The sequence below is a fragment of the Trachemys scripta genome, chromosome 20 (assembly GCF_013100865.1).
Source record: "Trachemys scripta elegans isolate TJP31775 chromosome 20, CAS_Tse_1.0, whole genome shotgun sequence".
In the NCBI taxonomy this organism is placed as follows: domain Eukaryota; kingdom Metazoa; phylum Chordata; order Testudines; family Emydidae; genus Trachemys; species Trachemys scripta.
Window position 1 is genome coordinate 9,684,222 of NC_048317.1, and position 17,378 is coordinate 9,701,599.

The window sequence follows — 17,378 nt, forward strand, 5'->3', positions numbered from 1 at the left end:
TCTGTGTTCTTACCATGAAGGGAAATTCCAGTGGCACTATTTCATCCAGCATGCAAGGTGCTCAAAAGTCTACAGAGCAGGCATATCATAGCACCAGTAGAGGTCAGTACAGCCTGGGTAAGCAGCATGGTAAAGAAGCCACCAGGCAAATTACACATAGAATCATAGAATATCAGGGTTGGAAGGGACCTCAGGAGGTCATCTAGTCCAACCCCCTGCTCAAAGCAGGGCCAATCCCCAGTTAAATCATCCAACGGATTTTTGCCCCATATGAACTGGGCATGGAAAAGACTCCATTATGCACTGCCCACAGACTGTGATGTGAGGAATGGGTTTTGGCAGAAGCCTGGATAAAAAGGCCAGCATGATAACAACCTTTGAATAACCATTTGATCTCTATAAATGGCTGCGCTTGCCATGGGAATAAGTCCACCACCAAAGGTGTTCCAGAGAAGACTCACTGATGCCCTGGAAGGGCTGGCTGCCTGGAATAAAAATAATTGCAGGTGATATCCTCATTGTAGGTGAAGGGAGCAAAGATACCGAAGCTGAACGAGATCATGACAGAAAATGACACACTTTTCTATAGTAGTGTGGGAACAAGATCATACAACTCAACCCAGAAAAAATGTGACTCAAACAGTATGAGGTGGCATACAATGGACATCTGATCTGCTCACAGCAGAGGGACTGTCAGCACATCCCAACAAGATCAAGGCTGCCAGAGATATGCCAGCTCTGTGGATGTGAAAGAGTTACATTCATAGAAACGATACATTTTCTGTCCATACCTGGCTGCAACAGCAAAATCCATACATCAGCTCCTAAGGCAGGAGGCTCAATGGGACAGAGCAGTTCCCAACAGCAAGCATTTGACACACTGAAACAAAGGATAAAAGATGACCCTGTCCTGAAGTACCATCTGCCAGGAGAGACCACTGACACACCAGTGCGATGTCTCGGAGAAAGGACTGGGTGTGACTCTTTTCCAGAAGCAGCCGGTCACTTATGACAGCAGAACCATGTCAGAGGTGAACAGGGATACGCCCAAATACAAAAAGAGCTTCTGGCTGTGGTATTTGGAGTGGAGCTATTCCATCAGTACACCTGTGGCCACCCAAGTGCAATCAGACCACAAACCCCTGGAGACAGTCATGGCAAAGTCCCTTCTTTGTGCTCCAAAGAGATTGCAACGCATGTTGATGTGCCTCCAGCGACACCGGGCAGTGATCAGATATTGTCCAGGACGGTTACTGGTGTTAGCTGACTCCCTGAGCAGGGCATATATACCCAGCATCAGCGAGTTGGGGATTCGGGATATTAACTCCATCAACATGCTGCACACTCTCTCAGTTCCGACAGGGAAGCTGATGGAAACCAAAGAATTAACGGAAAAGAACATCCAGTCAAGAGAGCAATACTAGCAGGGTGGCCAGAAGACAAAAGCCAGGAGCAGAACCATATTTTCAAATTCACAAGTCTATGATTGGCACACTTGAATCAGGAGCCCGCAGCTTTCCTTCCCATTGGTGGGTTAGAATCCAACAGTCCCTCCCTGCAGGACCCAGTCTTGCTCCTTGCACCATTCACCTGCAGCGGCTTCTTCAAGCTAGCTACAGCTTCCCAAGCTTCTGTCCGGCCTAGCTAGAGTGTCACTGGCTCCCACTCAAGCCCCACACTGTCCTAATCCGGCCTCTCCCTTATGTCCCTCGGCCTGGTCTGAGTTAGTCACATGACCTTTGATTCCCCCCCCCCCCCCCGGTGTTATATGATGGGCCCCAGTCAGTTATTCTGCAATACTTTAATTACCCTCAAATAGCTAAAACTAAACAAAACTTGTTGACTTGATCTTCCCTTTCAAATGGCAGTAAGGACTTTGGGAATTTAAGGGCCCGTCTATAATCCAGTTGGCCACTAGATGTCAATACAGTTTCACGCAAGGAATCTGAGGCACTTAAAGGGACATTATCCATTTAAAAATCACTATCTGAATATTTATTTGCTTATTGTTGGACCAGTAGTAATTTACAGCCACAAACACGTGCTCAACTTTAAACCCCATTGAAGTCACACCTCAAAGTGCTGGGTCATACTTTATATGAAGGGTATAGTTATCGTTTATAAAGGGTCAATCAATTATTAATAGATGTTATAAAGACATTTAGACATGAATAGAACGTATTGGATGGTTGTTAAGCCCATTGGTAGATGGGGTTATAGCTGGTTCTAAGCAAACTATTGACCTCCTGGACTGTGTAGCAATCTATTACAATTGGTTAAGTGTTTATTAAAATATGGATTGATCATCCTAGCCTATCTCTGAGAGCTGGAAGGGACCTTGAAAGGTCATCAAGTCCAGCCCCCTGCCTTCACTAGCAGGACCAAGTACTGATTTTGGCCCAGATCCCTAAATGGCCCCCTCAAGGATTGAACTCACAACCCTGGGATTAGTAAACCAATACTCAAAGCACTGAGCTATCCCTCCCCCAAGCCATTTAGAAATGTACCCTTACAATCAAGTCTGATCTTTTAAACACATGAGCACACATAGGTTATGAAGTGACTTGCCACAACATGGTGACATCCATTTTCAGCATCCACTACCGGACTCTTCCCCGCCCCCCCCCCCCCCCCCCCCCCCCCCGTCAGTAGAATCATCCAGTGCGGTGGCAAATGGATAGAGCGTAGCTTAACTGGATCAGGGAATTACCCCATCCCTACTGCTCACCCTCTCCGCCTCTCTCTTAATGCCATCAGTGCACTGATGCTTGCTGATAGCTACTATCGTGGGCTTAACAGCCAAATTAACAAACCATACAAAATAAATGCTGTCTCAGCTAATCAGACAGGCTTCATCCTATGGCAAAAAAATCCAAAGAGCAAGATGTGACTTCCGTACAATAAAAGCTGACACCCCACACCCCAATATATTGTCCATGCTGTGGGGGATAAATTGACTTTTATATGCTTGGATGCATACATCTCCTCCAGTGGAAACCCCACTAAAGAAAGAGGTTGTGTATGACATTGAGAAAGCATCTGTGTCTCTGGCAAGCTTCTTTTCTCCCACCTCTCAGTATAGGTAGACGTAATGGGCTGACCACATACTACGGACAGATGATCCAGTTCAGATAAAACAAGAACCAACCCAGATCAGACCTTTCTTTAATTAATCATATGTGCGACATAGTGGAGTCCAAGCTTTGCTCAGAGCAAAATGTAACCCAAATCTCTCCTGTACACACTGCAGAGGACATCTATTCCTGCTAGTGCTAGTAAGAGCTGCAGAATCTTCAAAAGACATTACAAAGCCATACATGTAATGGCTTTTGTGATGGGTTCGGTCACGGAGACCCCCTTGGGACTGTCACCTGATATGCTGAGACTACCTCTGAGCCTGTTTTCCCTGCCAGCTTGGGGCCTCAGAACCCTGTCTTGTTGAGCCAGACACGCAAGCCTGCTGCAACACAGACCCAGGGTCTGAACCATGCCCCCAAAGCTGCAGACTTAACTGAAAACCACTCAGCAAGTACTTCTGTCTCCAGCACACAGACACGCAGCTCCCAATGGGATCTAAACCCCAAATAAATCCATTTTATTCTGTATAAAGCTTATATAGGGTAAACTCCTAAAATTGTCCGCCCTCTATAACACTGATAGAGAGATATGCACAGCTGTTTGCTCCCCCAGGTATTAATCACTTAATCAGACAGGTTAATTAATAAACAAAAGTGATTTTATTAAGTATAGAAAGTAGGATTTAAGTGGTTCCAAGTAACAACAGACAGAACAAAGTAAGTTACTAAGTAAAATAAATCAAAATACGCAAGGCTAGCTTAATACACTAAGGATCTAGTCACAAATACTAACTTCTCACCCTACATGTTATCTCAGGTACAATCCTTTTCAGACCAACGTTGTAGTTGTGGCCTGGATCTAGCAATCATTCCCCTCCACCCCCGTAGTTACAGTCCTTTGTTCCAGTTTCTATCAGTCATCTCTTTGGGGTGGAGACAAGGCCGGCTCCAGCTTTTTTGCCGCCCCAAGCGGCGAAGGGGAAAAAAAAAAAAAGCAAATCGGTGGCACTTTGGCGGCAGCTCAATTGCGCCGCTTCATTCTTCAGTGGCAATTCAGCGGCGGGTCCTTCACTCCCTCTCTTCCTCTTCGGCGGCAGCTCAAAGAGGAAGAGAGGGACTGAGGGACTTGCCGCCGAAGACACGGACGTGCCGCCCCTTTCTATTGGCCGCCCCAAGCACCTGGTTCCTTCGCTGGTGCTTGGAGCCGGCCCTGGGTGGAGAGGACATCTCTTGAGCCAGCTGAAGACCAAAATGGAGAGGCTTCCAGGACCTTTTATATTCTCTCTCTTGTGGGCGGAAACCCCTTTGTTCTTCTGTGCAAAATCATAGCACCAAGATGGAGTTTGTAGCCACATGGGCAAGTCATATGTCCATGAATGATTTACTTTTTGCAGGCCAACGCCATTGTTTACATGTTAGTTTGAACGTTCCTAGGAAAGCTCAGATGTGGATTGGCGTCTCCCGAAATCCATTGTTAGTTAAATACTTCCAATTACTTGAATAGTCCCTTCACAATATGCTAGTCAAACCTCCCTTATGTGTTTCATACAACAAACTCTTCAAATACAAACATAGAGCCAACACTCATAACTTCAGATATAAAAATGATACATGCATACGAATAGGATGAATATATTCAGTAGATCATAACCTTTGCAAAGATAGGTTACATGGCATATCTAGCATAAAGCATATTCCAGTTATGTCATATTTACACTCATAAGCATATTTCCATAAACATATAGAGTGCAACGTCACAGCTTTGTTATACTCTTTTTTCAGCAAGAGTCCAAAAGGACTGAATGTCTTGGAAACAAATAGAAGATACACTGGGACTGAAGTTCAAATTAGTCCAACCTGGGAAAACCTGCTGGCTTTCTCATGAGCGATCCTTGATTGTTGTCTTAAAATTACTGCAACCGTTATTACTGGCTTTGGAAAGTATCTACCAAGATAGGACCAATCTAAGTAGTAAGGCTAGGCCGGTGGACTACTTTTGGTACTAAGTTCAGAGAAGACTATCGCCATTCTCTCTCTTGTAAGTCTACTGTTGAAACCACATGGGTCATAAACAATGTCATCCAGGTATCTGCTACAACAATAGTAGATCTTTGTCCAGCAATAGAAGCTACCCTTGGATCAATCAGCGATATCCATTGAAATCGTATGGGAAGAAGCAAAGACTTCAGTCCAGAAGCTGACTAATGAAGGTACTTATATATTGATTCCTTAAGTGAAGAGGACAAGAAGTGTTTGTTAAGCCAGCTGAAACAATACACAGACTTGATTCTTACAAATATACAAGAGCGATTTCTGGATTCTACTCAACCTCCACGTAGCTTTTACAGATGTCTGTCTTATAAAACACCTATAGTTGAGTGGAGTGAGGCACTACCAGCAATGGGGCTGCTATGTGATCAGGACAGAATAGAGAATTTTGAACACAGAGTGGCATATCATATGATGAATGAATGAAGATTTAACTTCAACTATTTCTTCTTTATCATCACTAGTAGTTCGACCCGATCTTTGTGCTCTGTTTCCTGGGATGAAAGAAGTAGGAATTCATCTCTTGCTATTCCCAGTCACAACAGCTGCAGTTGAGTGTTCTTTTTCCTCATTGAATAGAATTTTGTATTCTGAAATAAGTTGCCTTCTGCCTGATCATGAGCATATCATGAAGGACTGGAAGTAACAGACACACAAGACACCAAAGAGTTGTGCAAAATTACAACAAAAAACCAAGAAGGGTGTAGATGTAGTGCTTCATAGTAGGCTTGAGTAGCCAACTTTAATTTCTGTGATGATTTTAAAACATTAGTTAAATCTAATAAAATGATCATGAAACATTTTTCAGTTTTTACTATGGTGCCACACAGCCTACCTTCGTCCTCACGGTCTCAACCCTCATTGGCCCTCGCCCCCCCGGAAATGCAATCCCTGCCCCTAATTTCAATTCCTGGGGGAAACACTGGTGCAGCCCCATTCCTGGGAAGAGGGCGCCTCAGATCAGGGCACTTCCACTCTGACTGTTTTTCACAGGCAGGCGCTGGAGGATATTAATGAGGGGTGTAATGAATGCTGATCCCTGCCTGCGAGCCGTGTGAGAGTGTTCTAATGAAGACTGATACCTGACTGTCTTGTGCTATGAAGTCCAGGGGCATTAAACGTTAACCCATTCTGAGATGCGTGCAGTGATGCCTTTTCTACCACATTGATCTGGGAGGTTTAAGGAAGATGGGACCTCAGCTGCCTGTCACCATCACTTCTGAACTGTATGTCTTGCAGGTGACTAAGTATAATAGAGACACCGCATAGTCAGTAAGGGTGTCTTCCTGCTTCCCAGCAGGGAAAAATGCAGACAGTGTCCCTTTAAGGGAAGATACCAATAACCCTGCATCCTCTCGAGAAGAGGGGGGATCTTACCAAATGATCGCATCCTTCAATGTGCTTGCAGACCCCTAAAAGGCATGTCCCCATCACACAGTGACAAGGGATAACAAAAGGTGCAATCCTCTTCCCTGCGTGGCAAACAATAAGCTGCAGTCTAACAAGGGCTGCTTTTTCTTTTTAAAAAGGCAAACTAATAGGATTTGTTTTTTAAAATGGCAAAGATCTAATTGCAGAAGAGAAAAATGAGAAATACATAAAAATTCAGCAGGAAAATCAGCATCTATGAGTGACAGACACGGTAGGTGTTTGCACAGGGGACGGCAGCAAGCAGGGGGCAGCAGCATCCCCTTGGTGAAGTGGGCTGGGGAGGGCTTGGGATAGAGGGCACACCCTATGCAATTCAAACCATTATTACTTAACCGGAGCAGAGGTGCAGGTTGGATTTGCAACGGGGTGTTGATAATATCTAGAGAGGGAGACGGCGTGGTTTCCTCGACCTCCTCCCCCAATCTCTATGTCAGCTGCGCGAAGTGGTGTATATTACACCCCCCCCCCCATATGATCTGCATCCATGGCGCATCATCCCCTCTCCCTCCTTCCTTGCATCCTAACGTGAGCTGCACGAACGCCATATCCACCCCTCACAAACCAACTCTCCCCCCCTGAGTCAGCTGCCTTAAGTGGTGCATCCTCGTCTCCCCTGTTCCCTATGCTGCTCTGGGAGCTGCACCAGGCGTGCATCCCTCCCCCCACCCCGCATCCCGACCCCCATGCATGGAACCGGGGGAACGAGGAGGTCTATTGAGATGCATGCGGCAAACAGAGGCGCGAGCTCCTAGGGAAAGCCCCGCCCAGCGCGCATCCGGCCCAGCCAATGAGAATCGGCGGCGCGCGCCACAAAGAAGGCGAAGGGGCTCGCCCGCCGCTTCAGCCAATGGGGCAGCGGCAAGGGCAGGGCGCGTGCGGGAGTCGAGTCCGGGCTGCGGCGGGGGCGCGCGGAGGGGGGTGTGTCGGCGCCAAAGTGGGGGGGAAGGGAACCCTATAATGGCGGCCGGGCGGCGGGAGCGCGGCGGCGCTGAGGTAACCTCCAGTGGCCGGCCGGGGAGGGCGGCTGTCCGGTGCGGCACAGCACAGGGCAGGCGGGAGCCGAGCGGGCCCGAGGCCTGCAGCCGGGGCTGAGGGGAGGAGCTCCTGACAGACAGCCCGAGCAACGCGGCCTCCCGTGCCGGGGGGAGAGGGCAAGCCCGAGTCCCCCGCTGTCAAGATGGGGGAGGGGACTGTAGGGGGCGGGGGCTGAGGGGAGGTGGGAGGGGGATGGAAAGGATGGGGGAAGGGCTAAGGGGAGCGGGGGGGCTGAGGCTCAGGAGGGGCTCTGGGAGTCTGGGGCGAGGCCTCACCTGCCTGTAGGGGAACGATGGGGCTGGTGCCCTGCTTGGGGCTCTGGGGGGTGGGGTCTAATTTCCTGCCGCTTCCCCCCCCCCCCCCCTCAGGAATCTTGGGCCAGCTCTGGTTTTGCTGGAGGTCTCCAGGGAGCACCAGAGCACTGGGGAGGGGGGGGAGTATAGAGAGTTTCCCACCCTGTAGTTTTTCCAGTACTTGAGTTAAATGTTGAGGAAACACATAGGCTCGAAACACCTGAGTAAAAATCATTTCACCTGTCAATCAATCAGCATGTCCTTCCCTTACTTGTCTGATGTGCTCTAGTCATCTGAGTAGAGAATAGGTGAAATTAGATATTACAAAACATGGGGGGTGGGTGGGGTGACCTTTTTACCAAAAAAAGCCAAACAATTAATTTCCAGGCCCTACTCCTATATCCTAAAGGAACTCCCACTCCCCCAAAAAAGACGTACACAATTGGGTGTTTCCTTTGTGGGTCAACTTTAACCATACGTTCCTGATAGCCTCATCTATGATGGTTAACTGGGTTAGCACCTATTTAGCATGTGTCTTCTGGGGTGTGAGGTTTGGTTAGATTAGATTATTACATAGGCCCTGATGATATTTGGGAATGTTCTGCTGCTGTATGAGAGAAAGGGCTTGTTGAATCTGAAAATGGCTTTTTATTTATTTATTTTTTTTTTGGAGGGCAGTGGGAAAGACAGATGACCGTCTTTATATTTATTTAGCAATGGGAGTGCTTCTAGTACAGTGTAGAGTAAACTGGTGTTTAAAAGGTAAATTGTGCTCCATGCTCTGTTTGAGCCTGAGATGACCATGTCTGGGAAATATGTGGCTTTCCTTCACAATTACATTCATTTTGTTGGTTTTTTTAATATCAGAACTTGATACCATTTTGTGTGCGTGTACCTTCCTTTGTGTGTTTTCTAGTTACTAATAGGCTGCACTATTCTCCATATGCTTATATCATGATGCTATAGGAGCAGGCTAAATAAATATTACTATCTGAATCTCACATTGTAGTGGCATTTCTGTGGGGAATTTATAGATTTACATTTAAATCATTCAAGATTGTAAACTCACATAACAAAGATGTTGCTGCCAAGTCTCCATATATCTGCACTGATGTTGTCATGACACTGATGATATTTGTAATTTATTTTGTGCTGCAAACCTTGTAGATACTTGAAAGTTGCCTGATGATAGAAGGTTGCTTCAGTGAAGTAGTCCTTCGTGCATGGTTTACTGTAGTAAATATACTGACCTGTGTCACTAACTTTTAAAAAGTATTTTAATTCTAATAATTTAACTTGCTATTTTACCATTAGTCCATTTATTTTCTTTTTGCAAATCACTCTGCTTGGCCAAACTTTATTTTCTGTCTGTAATTAGTGTCCCTTTCTGGTTGGCTTGCATTAGTGCAATGCTGTTGTATTTTTGGGTTTGTAATCTTGCAAGGAAGATCTTGGCTGTATTCCCATGATTTTTTTAAAAATATGAACATACAAGTTTTAGTCTAGCCTCCTTCCTTTCTTAACAAAACTAGAATTTGAGTGTAAACAGTGTAGAATGTCTTTTTAAATATCTTGACCTATTTAAACTGCCCATTTATAATAAACTGTTTGTTCAGATTGTATTTAAAATTAAAATACATCTCAAAGTACTCCTTTTGCCTCAGTACCAGGAAATCATTTAATAGTTAAACTACAACAGAAAATTTTTACCCATGCTGTATGTGACTTCCTACTTAGGGGATTTTATACATTGTGCCAAACTGCATTAAGTATGGGCTTCAGCCAGGACCTTAACTGGAAAAATGCTATAATATATAGGGAAAGAAAGCACAGTACTACACTGATATTGTACACAGGGTTAGTGTAAAAGATGTTGAGATTAAGCAGTCGAGAGAGTTATGTGACAGTTCTATCCTGACCTAATACAAGTGAAAGATAGAGATGATGTTGTTGTGCCTAAACTGTGAACGTTTTATGATAAAGGCCAGCTAAAATGATAACACTAGTATATAGTGTATATTTTTTGAAAATCCTTCTTAGTCGTGATTTTACTAAACAAGCTTGAGGCTTCTTCATATTGGTAACTTCTGAATGTAATGGCTCATTGCAATCTGATTTATATTTGATGAATGAAAATACTGATGATTTTAAGCACAGTGATTAGCCCAAACGATACTGATACAAAGAGAGGAAATGCAGATCAGTCGTCATTCATAGGATTTAGTCCCATGTTATTGTTTTTCCCCCTAGAATCCCTGACCTTGAAGATGGTGAGTAGCCAGCCAAAGTACGATCTAATACGGGAGGTTGGTCGTGGTAGTTACGGTGTGGTGTATGAAGCAGTCGTCAGGAAGACCTCTGCGCGGGTTGCAGTGAAAAAAATTCGGTGTCATGCTCCAGAGAATGTGGAACTAGCGCTACGTGAGTTCTGGGCACTGAGCAGTATCAAGAGCCAGCATCCAAATGTTATCCACCTGGAGGAGTGCATCTTACAGAAAGATGGTATGGTGCAGAAGATGTCACATGGTTCCAGTTCTTCCCTTTATGTACAGGTACATGAAGCTGGGAGGGGGATGGGAGTAATTTATGGGTATCTAGCTGGGCAGGAAGAAGTGGGGAAGGTATGGCCAACTTTTTTTTTCTTTATATGCAATGTAAACAATGCTAAGAGTTCTCTAGAGATGTTTGAATACAATGGGTTTACTAAACAGAATCCTCTGGATTTTCAGATTTATAGCCATGCAACTCCAGCAGACTTAATGAAAGTCACACAGCTAAAATCCCATATAGCTCTGACAATTTAAGGGAATGAAAACAAAACACTATCCAGATACACACTGTTGCATTTTCTGGGTAACAGCCCTACAGTAGCTCTAATCATGAATGGACATTTGCTAATTTATTAAGACAGAACTCACAAAGATTTCTAAACACCAGCTGTCCTTTGAAGAGGAAGTAACCATCTTTGCTTAGGAAACCATTGCTTAGGATTCTGCCTGTAACCAGGAAGTCCATTACCAGAGTGCAAGAGAGATTTATTTATTTATTTTAAAAAGGGGGCAAATAAACCTTAAAAGCATTTGGAAGGGTAGCAAAGGTGATGAGGCCATGATAGGAATATATCTGTGAAAGTACATTCACATTTGTATATAAAAGCACTCTTCAGTGTGTGAGTAGCACATCCAGTGAATACTTATCAAATGTTTACTTTATTTATATGTCATTAAATATAAATTGTGTGAGCTGATCAGATATGTAATAATCAGACACTTGTTCCTGTTGGTTTTTGCGTCCAGTGCAGGTTCTTTTTATTAAATATTTATTATGGTAGCGTTCAATCGGGATTTAGGCCCCATTGTGCTGTACAAATGTAGGAAGGCGCCTCACAACTTAGCAGTCTTTTCGTTGGGGGAGTGGTTTGAGCATTGGCCTGCTAAACCTAAGATTGTTAGTTCAATCCTTGAGGGGGCCATTTAGGGAACTGGGGTAAAAATCTGTCTGGGGATTGGTCCTGCTTTGAGCAGAGGGTTGGATTAGATGACCTCCTTTGGTCCCTTCCAACCCTAATATTCTATGATTCAGTGGACAATGTTAGACATGACTGCTGAGGAAAATTGTGAAAGTGCCTAGCTCACTGTTAAAGGGACCAGTGTTATTGACATTAAACTAAGTGAGCTAAAGAAACTTTCTATTTTGGATTGATGGAATAAGGATGATCTACAGGGTACTGCTAGAATGACAAAGAGCGTGGGTTCAGTATATTTCTATTTATTATTACTTGTATTGTAGCACCTACAGGCCTCAACCAAATCAGAGCTCCTTTGTGCTAGGTCCAAAAACAGCAAATGATAATACCTGCCCCAGAGAGCTTATAAGTATAGAATTATCTATTGTATCTAGACTTTCAAAGAGGCTTGGGTAACTTTATAATGACATTTATAATTATACATGTTAAGATGGGGGCAGTCAAATCTCTTGCCCTGTCCCTACCCAAAAAATAGAACACTACAGAATTGGCCAGATGCAGTATTCAAGTAGTGAAGGGGGAATGCCTTCTTAGGAAGCATTTGGGGACAGATACTCAGCTGGTATAAACTGAAGCCAATGGAACTTTGACAGTTTAAACTAGTTGAGGATCTGCCTGTTGGTGTTGTGCCACTGTCAGGGGTGGGATTTTGAACTTTGTGGACTAATGGTCTGAACCAAGGTGCTAAATACTATGAAGACTTGGCAGGGCTGTATGGAAGAAAAAAAAATTTACTGTTATGACATATTTCTCTAGAAAGCTTCCTCACTACTGCCACAGTTCATCAATTTCACTGTCATGAGGTGTGGGTAAAATGTGAATATGTAGTTCGAACAACATGATTTGTATTCCTTGCTCAGTCTCTGCTTCTTGCAACCTTAGGAGCACAGCTATATTAACAATGTCACTTTAAAGCTGCCATGTGTTTTGCACTCACTTTTCAGAAGAAGAGCCTCACCGTTGATTCAAACAGTCTTCCTAGAAGGCTTTATTAGCAGTTGCTTTGATTTTTGAAAATTCTTTCCAAGTATCCTTAGTCCAGTATGTATTGATAGTATGTGGTGTTTTATTAACACAAATGGTTTGAAATGCTTAGCTTCCAGAATGTGCTGAAAGCCACCTCACATAAGCTGAAGAAGCAAATGTACGGTTGTGTAACTAGGATTAACAAAGCTGATTAGTCGTTTCATTAGTTTTCATGTAAATCAGTAACTGGAAATTCCTGCTCAAATATATTCCATGCATCTGGGAAAATAGCTCGTTAATAAGTGATTACTTTAAAATAATTTCAACAAAAGCAGAAGCCTGTTAGTTTCTATTGCTGTTTAGCTATGCATATTGATTATTCTTCTTTAGATTTTATTCATGGATAGTATGTTAGAATTTATACATGGAGATGGAGTGAAAAGTAAGTTTCAGAGTTCCATTACATAATGTTTCATCAGCAGAGGACAAGTGACTCCTTGGCACTGTATCAATGCTACTGGCTGAAACACTGTATTTGGATTAAAGTTGTTAGAATGGGTGAATCTAGCTTTGCTGTGGCTGGGACACTGCCCAGCTGAAACAGATGAGAAGGTGATACTTGGGTATCTTTCAAAATACTGTTATCTGCCCATAGCTCTAGGTTCTAAATTGGAGTTTGAGCTATGTTTTTCAGGCAGAAAATTAGTAGGATTGTCAAATTCATTGATATTTTAAAAATTTTTAAATTTTACATGAAATAGATAAGAATGTAACTTCTTTCTCTGTTCATTTCTTCTTTTTTCAGTCAGTAGTTCTTTGTTTCTGTGAATTATGCTTCCTGAACAGGTATGTGAAATCTCTCTTCCTTGTTACAGCTTGTAGAGACCTCATTAAAAGGAGAAATCGCCTTTGATCCCAGAAGCGCCTATTACCTTTGGTTCGTAATGGATTTCTGTGATGGAGGAGATATGAATGAGTACCTGCTATCCCGAAAGCCGAGCCGCAAGACCAACACCAGTTTCATGCTTCAACTCAGCAGTGCCCTGGCTTTCCTTCACAAAAATCAGATTATCCATCGTGATCTCAAACCTGACAACATTCTGATCTCACAAAGCAGAATGGATGCTAATGACTTGGAACCCACTCTGAAAGTAGCCGATTTTGGGTTAAGTAAGGTATGTTCAGCTTCAGGACAGAACCCCGAAGAGCCTGTCAACGTAAATAAATGTTTCCTTTCAACAGCATGTGGGACTGACTTCTACATGGCCCCTGAAGTCTGGGAAGGACATTACACTGCAAAAGCAGACATTTTTGCATTGGGGATTATAATTTGGGCAATGTTAGAAAGGATCACCTTCATAGACACTGAGACGAAGAAAGAACTTTTGGGGAGCTATGTGAAGCAAGGGACAGAGATTGTGCCAGTTGGGGAGGCACTTCTAGAAAACCCCAAAATGGAACTTCTCATCCCTGTAAAGAAAAAATCTATGAATGCCCGTATGAAGCAGCTGATTAAGGAAATGCTGGCTGCCAACCCACAAGACCGTCCTGATGCTTTTGAATTAGAACTCAGATTAGTCAAAATTGCTTTTAAAGACAGCAACTGGGACACGTGACCTCGAATACTCAAACCTCTCAACAGAGCTGCTTCTGTTTTTTTACAATGGTGCAGCCTTTTGTGGCAGCAAAAAACAAAACAAACCTGAACTGAGAACTTCAGGGTTTAGTTTTTACCAACTGAATTTCTTTTGATTTGCATAAATTAAAGTAAACTTGAGTTGGCCATTTTGTTTTAAATACATTTATATGTATATTACCAAGATGTTATACTAAAGTGTGGATGTAAAGATAATTTATATAAGTTGGCCAAGAAAATTCATGAGTTGAGATGTTCTTGCTTTCCAGAAATATGTTATGGAGTATTGCAGACATTCCAGTTTCCTAGCACAGTATTAGGAATTCCCATGGAAGAGGAGGTTTGCATGCTGGTAATGCAAATCCTTGTGCTTTGTAAAGTAAAACTGTGTGTATATATTTATGTATATGTGAGTGACTGAGCATGTGAGTTTGCATTCCATACAGAGAAAATGCCACTTTTGTTTAAATTATTTGGTGTGAATCTGGATGATTGGGATCTGTGAGAAAAACAAACGAAAAGCATACTTCCCTCCCCGCTCTCAAATGAATTGTTTTTTTACATTTTTATTTTTATAGCCTATAAATGTTAACAAAAAAAGGCCTAAAACTTGACTTTGTAGACAAAAATGCAATGCAAAGGAATCAGAAGATTTAAAGGTGCTGAGATGTGTCTTAGCTGAGCACTTACCACCTAGTAAGTTTGTAGCTGAGGGAGTCAAATTACAGATTTATGCAATCGTGCTAGCTTGTTCGTTAGATCATTAATTACTCAATTTTATTTTATTTTGATAACCAAATACTCTAACACCTTTGGCTACAGTTTCCTAACATGCCTGCACTTGTGCATCTATAATCCAGTAGCAACTACAGCACTTTCGGGATGGTTATTTTATGAACTTGGTTTATGAAAATGTAGATACTTAATAGAGGAATCCAGCAGATAAAATAGTACTCTAAGACTCTTCCCCCTCCCCCCCAAAAAAAGACTGAAACACAATTTTTCTTTGTCCTTTTGTTTGTTACCCAGTTCTGTTAGTCACTTGCTCTTCCTTTCTTCTTGGCATTGATGCAGTTATGTCACTTAATGTGAGCGTGCTGTGGGGATGATTTAATTAAATGGTGAGCATCTTCATTTTCAAATGTTGGAGAGAAGTTCTAAAATTCAATGTGTGAATGAAATATCTCCGCTTTAGTTGAACCTTTTACGTGGAAAACTTTAATCAGTCCTTGCATTCTTTTGCTACATATTAAGAGGTAGTGTTTTATTCCTTTTGATTTTATTTTATTTTTAATCCTGGATGGTAAATCTAAAAGTTTTGAAATAGTACAAGGCTTTTAACCCATCTCCACAAAAACTGGTTCATATGTTATTGGAGAACTTTCATGAAGAGTGCATATTAGGGTAGACTAAAACAGCTTTGCAGTAGTGTCATGAACGCTCACTAGCTCAGGTACATGATCTTACTTGCTTACCCTTTAAACTGATCATAATTGGGGGAGGAGATCTGAGACGAAATTTACTTATCCAACTGTCACGTCTAATTGATTAAAATCCTAAAGTTGCAGTGGGCTTTTAAACAACTTTTTTACAAAACCAAGTTCATGAAATTTTTAAAACTTTCAAAATGAAAAACACTTCTTGTTTGGGTTTAAACATTCCCCTGGAGTGCTTGCAATCCAAACATTCCACCCTAGGACTGCTGTGTGAACATCAGAAAGTGAAACTGACCAGTCAGTGTTTACTGTCCCCATGAATAAAGTGAAGTGAACACTTACCACAAATGAAAAGTATAGTTTGTCCCTCCTAAAACAAAAAGGGAAGGGACCATGAAGCAGGGTTATTGGTCACTTTACTAAATGTTTAGGAATTTGTAAGAGCCAATTGTATTCTGTCCTTGCACAGTGTAGTGGGTTAGCAGGGAGCAAAGGAACCCTGAATTTTATTTTTGACTCACTTTTGTCACTATAGACAAGTTATTTAACTTCTGTGTCTCTCAAGTGAGTATACTTCCATGTTTCAAAGGTGTATTGTATGGCTTATTGGTTCTAAAGCATTTGGAAATCTGAAGATGCTGTAAAAATACAAGGTGGCAAGAGATTTCAGGAAAAGATGTACTGTCATATTGAGATGTTGATAGAACACATTGAGCCAGAACCTTAGCTGGTATAAATTGGCATAGATTTCAATAGTGCTTTGCTGATTTATACCAACTGAAAATTGGCCCCGGTCATCTTGAGCAGGCTTATAGTGATGTCACTGTCTTTCTTGCATGTGACTTTGTCTATAAAGGTACGGTTGGGAATTAAACTTTGTAATTAATAAATGGAACTTATTGGAAGTCATTTGTTCATCCTGTTAATGTTTTGTAAGTTGAATCGGTATACTAAAAGCCACAGCTTGCCTTTAGAGACAAGGTCACAGTGCAAGGAGGAAGGTAAAACTGGACTGTGTGTGCAGTGTTACTGTACAATGTATTAGTAACATTCCAACATTGGAAAGTTGATGCTTTTTTGAGGGTTATGTAAGATGAAAGATCGTGCCCTGCTAGAACTACAAACGCTTGAAGATTTTAAAAATATCAAAATACCAAAGCAGGGATGCTAGTTTGTTCACTATTGTACCCTAAAATGTTAGTCTGTCTTGGGATAATATTTAGCACTTACCTTCTTTGTGAATCAATTAATCTCCTCTGAAGAGTTTCAAAGGATAACCATGAACCTGCTTCTTAACTTCAGTTGAGAAATTAATTTAAAGCGATAGAGTTAATGGATCATACAGTAGAACTGTTGATTTCCCAAAGTGTTTCTTTGCACTGATTGCCACTTTAAGGCTGGGGGTACCTATAAGACCCTCGCATGGTGCTTAGCCTAGTGGTGGTGGTGAAGCTGAGTGTTTCATTGGTTAACACTGAATGATAGTCCTTGAGGTCTGTGGTTTTGTGTGATTGTTTTTTTTAACCTTTGTTGTAAAACCTTTGATAAATCAAACTATTGTCGCAGCTACAAAATAATTCACCAGCATGACAAAGGTCAAGATATTCATCAGCACTTCAGAAAGAAAAGACTTTCTAATCTTTCTTTAAAATTGTAAAATATATTTTATGAAGAATTTATAAAGGGAGAAAATTATTGTGTAATTTATTAAGTTCATGACTGTTTTGAAATAAAATCTGAATTTAAATGAAACCTTTGGAGACTGTAGAGAAACTTTCTTCCTAGTCAGTGTCATTGGGTTTTATATTTAACCATCACCTAAACTAGAGACTTCTTTGTCTGTTCAGTCACTTGCTTGTCAGGAAAGGACTATTGAATAGTATCAGTTTCTTAGTATGTCATTTTCTTAAATAAATTTAGTGCTTATGA

At 42.1% G+C, this 17,378-nt stretch overlaps 1 protein-coding gene across 2 annotated transcripts; it reads left to right on the forward strand.

Annotated features, from left to right (window-relative positions):
- The first annotated feature begins 7,489 nt into the window (after window positions 1-7,489).
- On the forward strand, window positions 7,490-17,166 carry PDIK1L (PDLIM1 interacting kinase 1 like). Of its 2 annotated transcripts, XM_034754199.1 has the most exons (3): window positions 7,490-7,550; window positions 10,136-10,437; window positions 13,253-17,166. In XM_034754199.1, exons 2-3 carry the CDS (start codon window positions 10,153-10,155, stop codon window positions 13,991-13,993), a joined length of 1,026 nt encoding a protein of 341 aa, XP_034610090.1. In that variant the 5' UTR covers window positions 7,490-7,550; window positions 10,136-10,152; the 3' UTR covers window positions 13,994-17,166. The 2 variants fall into 2 exon arrangements, with proteins under 2 accessions (XP_034610090.1, XP_034610088.1); XM_034754197.1 differs by lacking the exon at window positions 7,490-7,550 and having other exon boundaries at window positions 7,958-10,437.
- The last annotated feature ends 212 nt before the right edge of the window (window positions 17,167-17,378 follow it).